Source organism: Astatotilapia calliptera, chromosome 11, assembly GCF_900246225.1.
Source record: "Astatotilapia calliptera chromosome 11, fAstCal1.2, whole genome shotgun sequence".
NCBI classification, from domain to species: domain Eukaryota; kingdom Metazoa; phylum Chordata; class Actinopteri; order Cichliformes; family Cichlidae; genus Astatotilapia; species Astatotilapia calliptera.
This window is the reverse complement of record NC_039312.1, coordinates 18,210,670-18,223,947: the sequence shown is the minus strand read 5'-3', so window position 1 is coordinate 18,223,947 and position 13,278 is coordinate 18,210,670. Positions and strand designations below refer to the sequence as shown.

At 43.0% G+C, this 13,278-nt stretch overlaps 1 protein-coding gene across 5 annotated transcripts in view; it reads left to right on the top strand.

Moving 5' to 3' along the window:
* Positions 1 to 13,278, top strand: part of kif13a (kinesin family member 13A) — a 38,304-nt gene that overhangs the window by 5,799 nt on the left and 19,227 nt on the right. For all 5 annotated transcript variants that reach the window (XM_026185841.1, XM_026185840.1, XM_026185844.1 and 2 more), the window contains exons 3-11: positions 5,369 to 5,381; positions 7,790 to 7,850; positions 8,790 to 8,882; positions 9,449 to 9,629; positions 11,733 to 11,820; positions 12,336 to 12,470; positions 12,587 to 12,699; positions 12,784 to 12,895; positions 12,988 to 13,200. In XM_026185841.1, the coding sequence (XP_026041626.1) occupies positions 5,369 to 5,381; positions 7,790 to 7,850; positions 8,790 to 8,882; positions 9,449 to 9,629; positions 11,733 to 11,820; positions 12,336 to 12,470; positions 12,587 to 12,699; positions 12,784 to 12,895; positions 12,988 to 13,200 (1,009 nt within the window). The remainder of the gene's footprint in view (positions 1 to 5,368; positions 5,382 to 7,789; positions 7,851 to 8,789; positions 8,883 to 9,448; positions 9,630 to 11,732; positions 11,821 to 12,335; positions 12,471 to 12,586; positions 12,700 to 12,783; positions 12,896 to 12,987; positions 13,201 to 13,278) is intronic.

Sequence of the window (13,278 nt, the reverse complement as noted above, 5' to 3'; positions counted from 1 at the left end):
TTCTTTTCTGGCTTGTTTGGAACTTACTGGATTTAAGAGTAGATGTGGTCTGTGTTTTAGCATACACACACGTAGCCTGGTGACCCACCTTGTCACATTGTTGTCAGAAATGCCAGAGAGGATCAAATTAGACCCTGCCTGCATCATATGTTGCTGTTAACATTTGTTATGGAAACCTCGAGGTACCACACAGCAGTTGGTATGAGCATCACGTGTGCTGCTGGTGACAGTGCTCTTCATTAAGGGTTGTTTTGGAGATCGTAAATTCGCCTTTCATACTCCAACTTTGACTCATGAGGCTGGTTGGTTGACTCGCCCTCCATGTTTACCACCGTCGCTTAGCAACAGCAGTTTCAAGATACAGAAAAAGTCCTGAAGTTATGTTGATGACTTCATGAGTGATATGATATTCTCCAGCCGCTCATTCCAAATATTTTCAGACTAATTTTAGCTTTTAGAACAATGATGCAAGGACTCCTTTGTTTTAGGCTTTTTAAAAAATGATCATTTAGTGCATTCAGTATTTTGATTTTTTTAATACCTGTCAATATCACTGCTTTACAAAACTGTGTGCAGGTGTTACTGATCAATTTGCAGTTTACATTAACAGAATTGTCACCCCTTTTTTGGCCTTAGAGCTTTAATGGTGTAATTTAAATGGCTGTGAATACTTAAGTAACACTATTTCACAAAAAAGCCTCACGTAATCAGCCAATCAGACAGCAGAAGCTCTGTGCATTTAGGGTCATACATACGGTCAAGACGACATGCTGAAGTTCAACCTGGGCATCAAAATGGGGTAGGAAGGGGACTTCGTGACATTGAATATGGCCTTGCTGCCAGTGCTAGACAGACTGGTCTGAATATTTCAGAAACGGTTGCCCTACTGGGATTTTCCTCACACAACCATTTCTAGGGTTTAGAGAGTGGTCCAAAAAAATGAAAATACCTTGTTAATGCTAGATTAGTTTCTTGAACATGACACTTCACTCTATTCATATTGTTTCCACAGTCACCAGATCTCAGTGCAATACAGCACCTTTGTGATCTGGTGGAACAAAAGACTTGCATTGTGAATGTGCAGCTGACAAATCTGTGAGATGCTGTCATGTAAATATGGACCAAAATCTCTAGTTTTTCAGTCTGTACCTTATAAACTTTATGCTGTGGGGACCAGTGCACTACAGTGTCAAACTGTAATAGTCGCTTTACCTCAGCTGCTAAAACGGCAAAAAGCTGCTTTCACATACATGACAAAACATTAATGTGCACATAGCTGATAAGTCTATGCTTTTCTTAGGAAGCATTTTAAATGCAAGGCTTTCGTTTGCAGTAGAGAATTTGAGTTGCGGTCCTGTTAAAGGGTCCAACACTAACCAAGATGTTGCATATTTAGCTGACAAAGTCTGAGCTTGTATGATATGAATTAGTTGTCTCAGTAGCCTAAATCTGGTTTTCTCATTAACAAATTATCTTCCTTCAGTGCTGCGTTGGAAATGTTTTTGTCCAGCATGTAAAGCTCTTAACAGTTATTTGTCATGTTTTATTTTGGGATTGTACTCATTTTTCTTGACAGTGTGGTCAGTTATGCATGAAGGCTGGGTGCTACATGGGAACCTCCCCCCCCCCCCCCCCCCCCCCCCCCCCCCCCCAGCACCCATCCCCAGCACCCATCCCCAGCACCCCTCTACTGTAACTCTGCTTGGTGTCTATGCAGCAAGATGACCTCTGCTTTGAGCGGGGACAGGCATGTCCGGTTCTAAACTTACTGGCAGGCAATTTGAAATGTTAACCTAACACTTAAACACACACAGTCTGAAAATTGTGTTTGGCTCTAGAGCTTGCTGAAATCTAATTGTCTTGAAGCATGTCAGAAGCTTACCGGGGGAAAAGTCATATGTGTGGTTAAATTAAGGTGAAAAGATTGTATGTGTGTGTGTGTGTGTGTGTTATGGGGGAGTGATGTTTCAACCATAGATCAAGAGGAGGAATTCGAATATGCATGTGGGAGCGGCAGCAAAATATGTTATGTGTATGCGAGAGTATGTGCAGAGGGGATGAATGCTGTGGAGTCTTAATGGGGGGACCTCTTCCATACTCCATTTGTTGAGCAGGATTATGTCATCATAAAGTCTTTGAAAGGCTGCTGAGGAATCTCAGTAAATAATGGCAAGTAGTGTATATATACTGTTAGAAACTACTGTATTAAATGATACAATAAAAACTCATTATTTTGTCTAATAATTGTGTGAGCTTGTGGGAATAGAATGTAATTTTTTAGAGTAGGTCTCTGCTTCAGTGGGTGGATAATACAGTACATTAATCTGATGTGTTGTCTGCTGGTTTAGAAGAGTGCATTTTTCAGTGGCACGATAACCCAGTGGCCTTAATCTTGCTCCATAACCACAGGGGGGGGGGGCGAATTCCAGTGCTGATTTCCCACTTTTTATACCTTCGTTTTTGCCACACCCATGGATTTAAGCTGAAAGGGCCACAAAAATCTGTCAGACCCTTTCCAGACTATCTTTGAAACTGGTCACGGTCTGGTATTGAAGTGATATTTCTTATCGTTTAACAAGAAACGAGGATATTTTCTCCTCTAATCTATCTCACACCACGTGCAGGAGGAGAGTCATAGCAGTGTGAGAGGCCAGTTTCCTCCCTTTGGCCAAGTTAGTCATACATGGGTGCTTTGGCATCAGGTAGCTGGAGTTGCAGGAACCTAAGCGTTCCCCTAAAAGGAAGCACAGAGACACACTTTACCCATCCTGACAGGATTTTTAAGTCCCTAATGTACGTGCTGTGGTACATGAGGATGATAGCTTTGCAGTATGTCGGATTGAGCACCCTACTCACAACAACGGCTGGTCAGGCCTTTGAATTGTTTGGCCTCCAATACACAACACGTCACATTGTCGCTCATTTTGTGAGTTGCTCGGCTCATCAGAGAGTGACCTAAACAGCAAAAGCATGCACACAATAATAATTTCATCTAACTACCTCATGTTTGCATTAAGGTTAATAGAGTTCTTTATGATTCATTTTCTCTCTCTCTCTTGCCAAGCCTGTGTGTGAAGGGTGCGGTCAGCCTGCGCAGCACCACCATGCAGCATGCATGCAGGGAGAAACCCTGCTCTTAATGGTGGAGAGATCTTAATATTCAAAAGTGTGGTTGCGCATCACCACAGTTACTGCTTGTTGACACAAGTGCAAAAAAGTCTTTTTGCTTTGATTGCAAATATTGTGTGCACACTGCCATGGGTGTGTCTGGATGATGCAAAAGTGGACTATATCTGAAAGACAGAATGCACTAAGTCAAACTGACGAAGGCAGAAATGTTATATTTGCCATGTCTGAAAAGGGCTTTAGATTTCATTCATGCCCTGCTGAGGCTGCAGTGGCTTAGTGCATCTGCCTCTGAGGGGATAATAACCTGATACCACCTGGCACTTCTGTGCCATACATGCGTGTCGCACATTTGTACTGTCCAACCACAGCATAGTCTTTAATAAGCCCTCAAGACATAACTTGACATCCATGCTGATTATTTAGCAGACTGCCTGTGGGCTTCATGCTTGAGTGTTGTAATATAAACTACTACATTTGACAACTATAGCCTGAAAAAAAAATTTTTTTCTGTGCAGGAAGCATCATTAGAAGTATTTACACATCCAAATGTGACTTCATATGTTGTGAGATCAATGTCAGGGAAGACAGCTTTCAGTTAGAGAGTATGTCCAAAGCAAAGGGGGAGAACTGGAGGATAGTGTGTTTTAACTTACTGAGAAGGAGTTCTTGGCTGTGATAGGGTAGGAGGTTAGGGACTCGTTTTGAATAGGAGGCTAAAATGAAGTCAGCTGTTTGGAATTAAATGAATGTCTTGTGAGATTTTGACAAGGAAGTAGGAACTCTATGAAATCCTAAATATAGCCAGTTAGGAACAGTTCCTCCTATTGTCTTGTTCAGCATTCCCAGCATGCCGTAACTGGATACATTAACTGTACATACAGTAGATGACACAGTGAGCATGAGCCGCCAAACCACTGCAGCAGCCCCTGTTACTGCTGCTTAGTTTATGCTGCAGATGTGGAGATTCTGCTGTGGAGTGCACTCATTCAAAAACAGCGAGTCTTTCATCTTTTCATCATCAAGTGTGTGTCTCTGGCTCTCTCTTTCCACTCCTCCTCAATTTTCTCCTTTTGTTCTTCATCAGTACTCCATCTTCATATCTCTGCCATGTTTTTTAATTTAAATTTTGCCTTTCAGTTTAGCATGCATGAAGACCTTATCTGTAGTCCCTCTAGTCTGGAGACCCACATAGCCTGCATATGTCATACTGTAGCGCTTCCTGGGCGTCCCCTCTTTGCGCTGCAGTATGGAGCGACTGGCCGGTGGAGGGGAACTGCCTGCTGCAGTCTCTGTGTGCTTTGATTAAGACCAAGTCTCAGTGTTGTAAGTGGCCCAGATTTAGATATAGGGTATGAACCCAGATGAGGCCCTCTTGCTTTTTGTTCTTCAACCACACTCTTCTGTCGTAAGAGCTAAAACACAGTTAATTCTTTATCTATTCCCCTTGATTTTCTATTATTCTGAAACTTAGAAATTAAAAAAAAACAGAGGCTATTTTTAAATGGATGCTGAGCACTCCATGGCCCTGCCGTTGTCGGTGACTCAGCTTAGTTTGTGTGAGAAACATTGGTGCAGTGTTTCAGTCTTCCCAAAGCTTCTGCTCTGTATTGGTTACTGTGTGAAGGTGATGCCCACCTTTGTGTCTGTGCCAGAAGACTTCTGCAGGAGTTATCTGCTGAATCTTGAAGGACTGGATTGTGGAGCATGCATTTCTTAATTAACCACACACCGTAGAGGCTGTACCTTACTGTAAGATGAGGACTGGTCCAATTAAGAGAATAATCCTGCATATGTTAGAACCATATATGCTACACTTTTGTCCTTAGTTCCGGGAGCTTGTAATGCACAGTGCAGCTTCCCCAAGCTGGCCTCTGTGTTAAGTCCACAGGCATAAGAGCTATTTATTCAGCAGAGTCAGTGGGACATTGAATCCTAAATCTCTTCCCTTCCTCACACTCCACTGGCCCAATTATGAACCCAATCACAGCACCAGCTCCCACCAGGAAAAGCAACAATGTGGAAATGAATGAGTGAGTGAGAAAATGATAGGAGTGAAAGAAGTCAAAGAAGGAATTTCAAAGAAAGAACTGAGGTTACACGTTTCTTTTTTTTTTTCAGAGCACTGTGGATATCAAGTTCTGACTGTGAAATTGTTTGCTAACTATGTTCATTTCTCTGTGTTTTTCTCTGTTTTTGGTTCATCTGCTGGGTTCCTACTATTTCCCCTCAATCTCACCAGGAAACAACCTAAGGTATGTATGTTTTATCTGTTTCTTTTTCTACAAAACAACCTGCTGACATCAACAGAGCTGAATTCCATTTATAGTGACTTCACAGATCATTCAGTAGCAGGATGCGGGACAAGCAGCGCTTCTCCCCCGAGGAGCTGAGAGACATCCTGCACAGTTCAGTCCACTGCTGTTTCTAGGGACATGACTGAGGGTGTTTTAGTAGTTTGGTTGGTCAGCAGGAGCCGGATAGATGTCCGTGTGAATGTGTCAGCGCTCTAAGATCTCGTGAACACCCACAAAGGCGTTACAATGAGAGAGGGATGAGCGCAGACACTGGGGCAGTGTGTGCGCACATTCAAAGCTGCATTGTTGGAGTGCACCCCCACTTCCCCCCCCCCCCCTTGACAACACGCTGGTGACTAGCTCAGAGATGTTTCACACACCAGGGACGGGCTTTGTGCTCAGTACAGTCAGCCCCTGGCTGGACCAAGGGGAGCACTAGTCCGGGCCACGGGTGTGCATGGTCTCTGGGGCCTGTGAACCCGAGCTACCCTATAATACCTTTCAGCTAGACAAGCACGTGGTTGTCTGCTGAGCTATAGTGCCACTCAAATTCTCCCTGCCGTCTACTGGGGAAACAGACGCTGCAGTCCAATCACATTCGGACAGTTTTCATACTAGAAATGACAAAAAGGGCTTTGTGCGCCTCAGCTGCATCATTATTTGCACTGCTGATTAATAGTAATTGTCCAGTCTAAAACAATTTGTGGTGCAGTCACACCCTCAGGCCCGACAGAGACAGGCCAAAGGAGGCTGAAGCCCTAGTTACCAAACCAGCCTTAATTGAGAATGATGGCACTTTTGTTCCTTTGAATGGCACCCACTCACTTGTCTGAAGTCACAAGAGGAGGTCTTGCTTTCAAAGCATTCAGTGATCTCAGTGCTTCCCATGCTGACTGTGCAACCACTGCTTTCCTGGCCAGTGGCCCTTATTATGATTAAAGGTCAATTATTATGGGGTATTTGTGTAGAGAAAAGTGTTTTGGCAGAGCACTAAAGCCAGGAATTGTACCATTGACAGGACGGCAGCTACTCTTCTAACATCAGAAAAACACAAGCGAAGAAAATATGTGGACTTTTTGGTCCTGACCAAGATAGGCTGCAATAATACAGATGTGGAAAAAAACATATGAACGATAATCCGAAAAAATCTGCAATGCATTTTTAAAATCCTGAATATAATGATTATAATTTTAAGCTTTTTATCCTAAATACAAGCTAGATGACTGCTTAAGCAACCAAAAATCTGCCTAAAAACTTCAAAAATCAGATCAAGACTGAAATGTTAATCTGATTTTAAAGGTTTAAGGCAAATGGAGGGAGAAGCATATATAAAGCTCCCATTACCGAGTTCAGGCCACACTTTTTGTCCTAGTGCTTCTTTCTTGAATCAACACAAATAACCTCTTTTCCATCGATGGAGAAAATGTTATGATATTATTTAGCATTACATTATCACAAATCTCAGGGTAATTTCCTTTGGCAATACAATATCTGTGGGCTGCATCTCCCAAACATCAGTGAAGTTCCTGCAGTAGCCCCTCCTATATTCGCTGATTTCAGTCTTTCCAACTCTTGGGTCCAGTGAGTACATGGTGCCATGACAACTGCAGTCTTTTTTGGGGGGGTTGTTTTTTTGTTGGAAATGTGTGGGAATGGTTCTGGATTGAGCGCTGGCACAGGTAATGCATTTCTAGAAATTAGGCAAATGAGGTGTTGCAACAGCAAACAAAAATATGTAATGGGTGACTTGCATTGCAGTTGCTTAAAGGATACATTTAAGAACGATACAGCAGATAAATATGGAGTCAAGTGCATAAACAGATACATTGTAAGAGGAGCTGTTCTGTCTGTGAGGGGCTGTTGACTAATGCTCTTTCCCCAGAAAGAGTATCCTCTCTGTGTGTTATGTATCCAGAGCACTTGCAGGTGCCTGGGTGATAGAAGGGCATGCTGCTGCAGAAGTCTGTGTTGTGGGACTTAGAGGGCTAAGACCCAGCCCGCACCAAGTGGAACAGCTATGCCTCTGTCTCCTTGGAGATGAGGGTCACTGAGTGCTGGAATTTCTTCTGGGGAGCGCTGACCCTGATTTATGAATTCGTTTAACTCCAGCCACTATGACAAAACAGCTGAGAGTGAATTTGTACAGACAGACATGATGCGGTCTTAACTAACATTACTTCGAACAATGCTCAGTTAGGATTCCTCTTACTCACTCAGACAAGCTCAGTCCTGCTGATTTACATGGTACTGCACATCAATCCTGTGAACCTTAGAAGACGACCACCACTAAGAGAGACTGGCTTATGTTGTACTATACATGCTTGGGCAAGTGTGTGTTTACACTCCCTGTGCTGTCGCCTCTGCAGGTGTTCGCATTTGACCACTGTTTCTGGTCCATGGATGAGTCCAACGTTCCCAAATATGCCGGTGAGTCACAAATGTGAAGGCTAGGAAAAAAAACAGAAAAACAATCCTTTACTCAACCAGAGAGCTCAAATTATGTGCCACGCAAAGACCTGCTGCAGAGCTTTATGTTACCATTGCAAGGGCAAAGAAGCTCGCTGCATGATGGCAGGCTGTTTTTGCATCATGCAAATCAGAGTATAGTACAGGTGTATATGAAAATTAGCATTTTGAGTGAATGAATTAAAATCAACAAGGCAGTTGTTTGTATTGTCTGGACTCGTATGTCTGCTATAGTGGCATCACAGTTGTTCACACACATTTATCATTGTGTTTATGTATTTATCCACCACTGTTACACTGCCGTGCACCGGCTAACCCGGTAAAGTCGCTTTCTTCTTTCTCCTCAGCTGCAGTTTCTGTAACATCTTCATAAAAGAGATTATTACTGCCAGTATGAGGCGGATTTACATAATAATTGAGGATACTTTGTGTTTGTCAAATAACTCTTGTTTAGCCGATGGAAATGTTAAGCTTACATCTCCTTTGTGCTGAACCGACAAGGCAATCTGTTCAGTTAAGGGCTGCCTCAAGGGCCCGAGCCAAGGCTTTATTTAGCTCATTAAACAGCTGGGCCATTGAGCAGGGGCATGACAGTGAGCAGCACAAGAGTTTTCTCTACACAGCTCTGCATTTTCCACATGACCAGACAGGAATCTGCCACCTTTCATGAATCTTATTCACTGTTTCGTGGCCCTTTGTGCCCCTTGTCACTCCATTTATAGAGTTTTTTTTTAGTACTAAGACAGCCAAACAGTATGTGTGATCATAGTGCTTATACAGTATAACTGTGTATTAACTCAGAGGCTGGATCCTTAAAAGGACGTGGCCTCTGACCCTGTGTGACACAATTATTCCTCTGTTTACCATAATCTCCATGGTGACCGTGTCTTTCTCTGAAAGGTCAAGAGGTGGTGTTCAAGTGCCTTGGAGAGGGGATACTTGAAAATGCATTCCAGGGATATAACGCCTGCATATTTGCTTACGGACAAACAGGTAACTGAATGACTTCATTTCCTCCCTCGCCCTGAAAGCACATTAGCTATTTTTTCCTGCTTCCTGTCTTAGAGGGACACACCTGCACGCTCATCAGTTAGAAGAAAGAAAGAAAACAAATCCGATATAATCATCTGGTTGAAGCAACATCCTGCAAGCAGCACATGAGTGATGACGACACTTCTGGACAGTCTTAGTTTAACTTAGATCACAAATCGTAAATAATGATGTGAAGTGATTTGAAATGAATTAAGAAGTTTCACTTTTAACGTGCTCCCATCACCTTTAATTTTTAGTGCTAATAAGCAAATGTTAGCATGCTAACATGCTAAAGGAAATCCATTGTACACCCAGTATATGCAAATGTGCAAGCACAAATGTGGCCTGACACAGCTGCTGGCACAGTTGGAGACTCATTCTTTACATGTTCGTTTTTTGCAACACGATGATGATGGCAATTATTCTCCAGATGTACTTGTGGCCATAGCAGAGACTACACTTAACTACACTTAACTAACTCGCTTTCTGAAGTTGGCAACTTATGTGTGGCTCTGTTGTGCATCCAGGCTCAGGCAAGTCCTTTTCCATGATGGGCAATGGAGAGCAGCCAGGCTTAATTCCTCGACTCTGCTGCTCGTTGTTTGAGAGGGTCCACAGGGAGACAAACGAAGGCCATTCTTTTAAGGTGGAAGTTTCCTACATGGAGATCTACAATGAGAAAGTCCGTGACCTTCTGGATCCCAAAGGGTGAGTTTGATGTTTGCTTTTAAAAATACACATGTTCCAGCTCACCGAAGCAGCTTTCGGACCTGGGGGCGACAAGACGCAGCTGTTTTCACAAACTATGGAGTTGTTTTCTCGTTCTCTTCAGTCTCTCCAGCTCAAGTAGAGAGTGATCTGTCCGTTAGCTCGCATTGTCTTCTGGTTTGTGTCTCTTTTTATAGCTCTGTTGTGTCTAGTACCCAGGATGGGGGGATGGCGATAGAATGATGTGAGTAGGAAGCTCAACCCAGTTATTTCCTGCAGAACAGCAGCCAGTGTCGTCCTCTGACAGTGCTGCTTTCTTCGCCTCTGTGGTGTGATGTGGGTTGGCAGACAGACTGCTAAGAAGGGTGAGCTGTGAATGGGGATGTTTCGGGGAGATCTGGTAGTAAAGCCGTGAGCGAGAGAGCGGTCAGAGCTGCTGCGAGCCGAGCGCCAGAAACAGACTACAGTGCAGCGCTCTGTGAGTTGCAGATGTCAAAAGATGCAGCTTCCTGTCACGTATATAGTAACCTCCAGATGCTCTTGATCTTGCATCCTAATTTACTCTGTCAGTTATAGGAATAAACGTTAGCTGTAGTACTGTATAAAGCAGGGGTGGGTTAGACCACTGACAGACAGACATCTTCAAACCAAGTCTGATGTATCAAGATGGTGAGAAAATGGCACTAAGACAAAGCTGAAATCTTCCAAGCAATCTGTTTACAATAATAAATGTGATTAAACCGGTTGCCATCTCCATCAAAGGTGCGGAGCTATACAGGAGTCAAGGGTGGACGTGATTTGGTTGTGTGTCTGAAGAAGAAAGTGAATATTGCACATACTAATTTGACTAGCCTTAATCCTAAGATATTGTTACGCTCATGTTAATGGACAAATGTTATGCAGTAGTGACTACAGAGTTTGCCTTGCATGTTCTCACTGCTAAAAACAGACATGCAGAGATGTTTTCATTGTGTACTAGTCTTTGTGTAGAAATATAGCTAAAAAGCCTGAAACACTGGAGCCCACTCTGCTCACTGTAAAAAGGAAAACAAGACCTATCCTTGTATCTGTCTCCTGTTGGGATCTTCCATGTGACGCGCTGTGAATTTCAGTTCAGCTGTGTTTCGCTAAAATACCAGTATTATTGTGCAGCAGGAGTATGTGGGGCTCAGCTCTAAACACTCAGAGTAGTCCTCAGAGTAAAGAACAACAGGATAGAAACAAAGTTTTAGCTCCTATCTTTAAGCTCTCCACCCCTGCCAATTATGCACTTGTTCTGATAACATCTCCCCTTCTCTTTCCAGATAAATAAACCATCCTAGCAACTATCACACACACACTGGGTGCAACATAGGGCATGCTTTTTGGTGTTAAATGTAGCGCAATTTACAGTAAGGTGCCTGCCACAAAAGAAGAGCATCTCTGAACACACAGCACGTCAAACCTTGAAGCAGATGGCCCACAAACGCAAAAGATCACACAGAATTCAGATAATCTCAAACTGGTTTTGTGAACATGACTTCACTTTACTCATATAACCTCCATAGTCACCAGATCTCAATTCAGTAGAGCACCTTTGGGATGCGGTGGAACGGGAGATTCAAATCCCGCATTTTAAAGTCAATGTGGGCTGAACATCCCTGAAGTTGAATCATAGGTAGATTGTTGAATCTATGCCATTAAGCATAGATAAGAGGGGGTCCAGCAAGCAAGTTCTTAATAAAGTGTCCAGTGAGTTTACACTGCTGATGATTCCCCATGGTGTATGCCTTAAACAAGAAAAATCCACACCTGTGTGTATTTTTGTTTGGCCTTGCTCTCAACCTGTTGTGAACCCATCTCTACTGGTGTGCCAATGTGGGAATGTTACCACAAACACCAGATTTAAAGCACTGCTGCATTGTGAATCACAGGAAATCTATTTGGTGCTGATAAGCTTAATCAAAATGACCCTTTGAAAAAGCTTTGATTCTTATAAATGTTCATGTATATGTTACAGTTCCATACTACAGCTTGTATGTATTTAATAAAAGATTTTAAGTTTCTTCAGAGTGCTTCTTTGTTCTCTTTTACTCATTGTGTTGCCTTCTCTATTTTTTGAAGGAGCCGACAGTCCCTGAAAGTTCGGGAACACAAAGTCTTTGGTCCGTATGTGGACGGTCTGTCTCAGCTGGCTGTGACCAGCTTTGAGGTGAGTCTTTCACCCGTCTGTCATCATGCCGCGACCAGAAATGAGGCGATATCCACCCTCTATCAGAGCCACATAAACATGATTTATAACATCCAGAAGAAATTACTTTGTATCTTCAGTCGCCAAACCACTGATTTACATTTGGAATAACCTCGCTGTGTAAAACCTTCCCAAGCGCAGAGACTCCAGTGACACATATTCCTGATGTGGGATGTAGTCATGGGGTTTTGTGTAGTGCGTATGCCAAGCCTTGGCAGGCCCTTCCATAATTACGTTTAAACACCTCCGCCCTGCTCCTCTGCGCTCTGCTCTGCCTGATATTAGTCCAATGGATTTCCCACAGCTTTGGCCCTCTCTCAGTTGTGACCCAATTAAATGAAGTGGCATACAGCCAGATGTGCACATCTATCACAACTATCATTTTAAAGATTTAGCCACCGAAATGTGCTCAAAGCCTGAGCAAGAAAAACACTTTAAATAGTTCTGCTGTCCTTCCTCTTTTTTGTTTTTTTTAGGACATTGAGGTGTTGATGTCAGAGGGGAACAAATCTCGCACAGTTGCAGCCACCAACATGAATGAGGAGAGCAGCCGATCACACGCCGTCTTCAGTATCATTGTCACGCAAACGCTCTATGATCTACAGTCTGGAGTAAGTCTTTTTGTTTTTTCTTATTTCACACACATTTACAATCATTTTTTTCACAAGGACAAACATTTGTTTATTAATTAAATATATTTGTCTGGGCACACTGTGACTGTCAACAGAATTCAGGGGAGAAAGTGAGCAAAATGAGTCTGGTTGACCTGGCAGGAAGTGAACGTGTGTCGAAGACTGGAGCTGCTGGGGAGAGACTCAAAGAAGGAAGCAATATAAACAAGTGAGAACATTTTTATTTTGTATATGAGCTGTATATAAAGTCCAATCATTTATCAGGTTAAATGTATCTTTGTTTGGTTTTTAGGTCTCTCACCACATTAGGATGTGTGATTTCTGCTTTGGCTGATCAGTCTGCAGGAAAGGGGAAGGCCAAGTTTGTGCCTTACAGAGACTCAGTGCTCACCTGGCTACTGAAGGTTTGACCCACGTTCTGTTTGGGTTGTTCTTTTGTAACTTGTCATGAAAGTCTATTTTAACAGCTTCTTGTGATTTTTTTTTTTAAACTCAGGACAACCTTGGCGGAAACAGCAAGACCGCCATGATAGCAACGGTGAGTCCAGCTGCTGATAATTATGAGGAGACTTTGTCCACTCTACGTTACGCCGACAGGGCCAAGAGAATCGTCAACCATGCCGTTGTGAATGAAGACCCCAACGCTCGGATCATCAGAGAGCTCAGGGAAGAGGTGGAGAAGCTGAAAGTTCAGCTCTCTCAGGCCGAGGTGAGAAGAGAGGTTGAACCACAGATGCTGTTCAATTAGGAATAAATTATGCCAGACATCTGACTCTGACTTATTCTC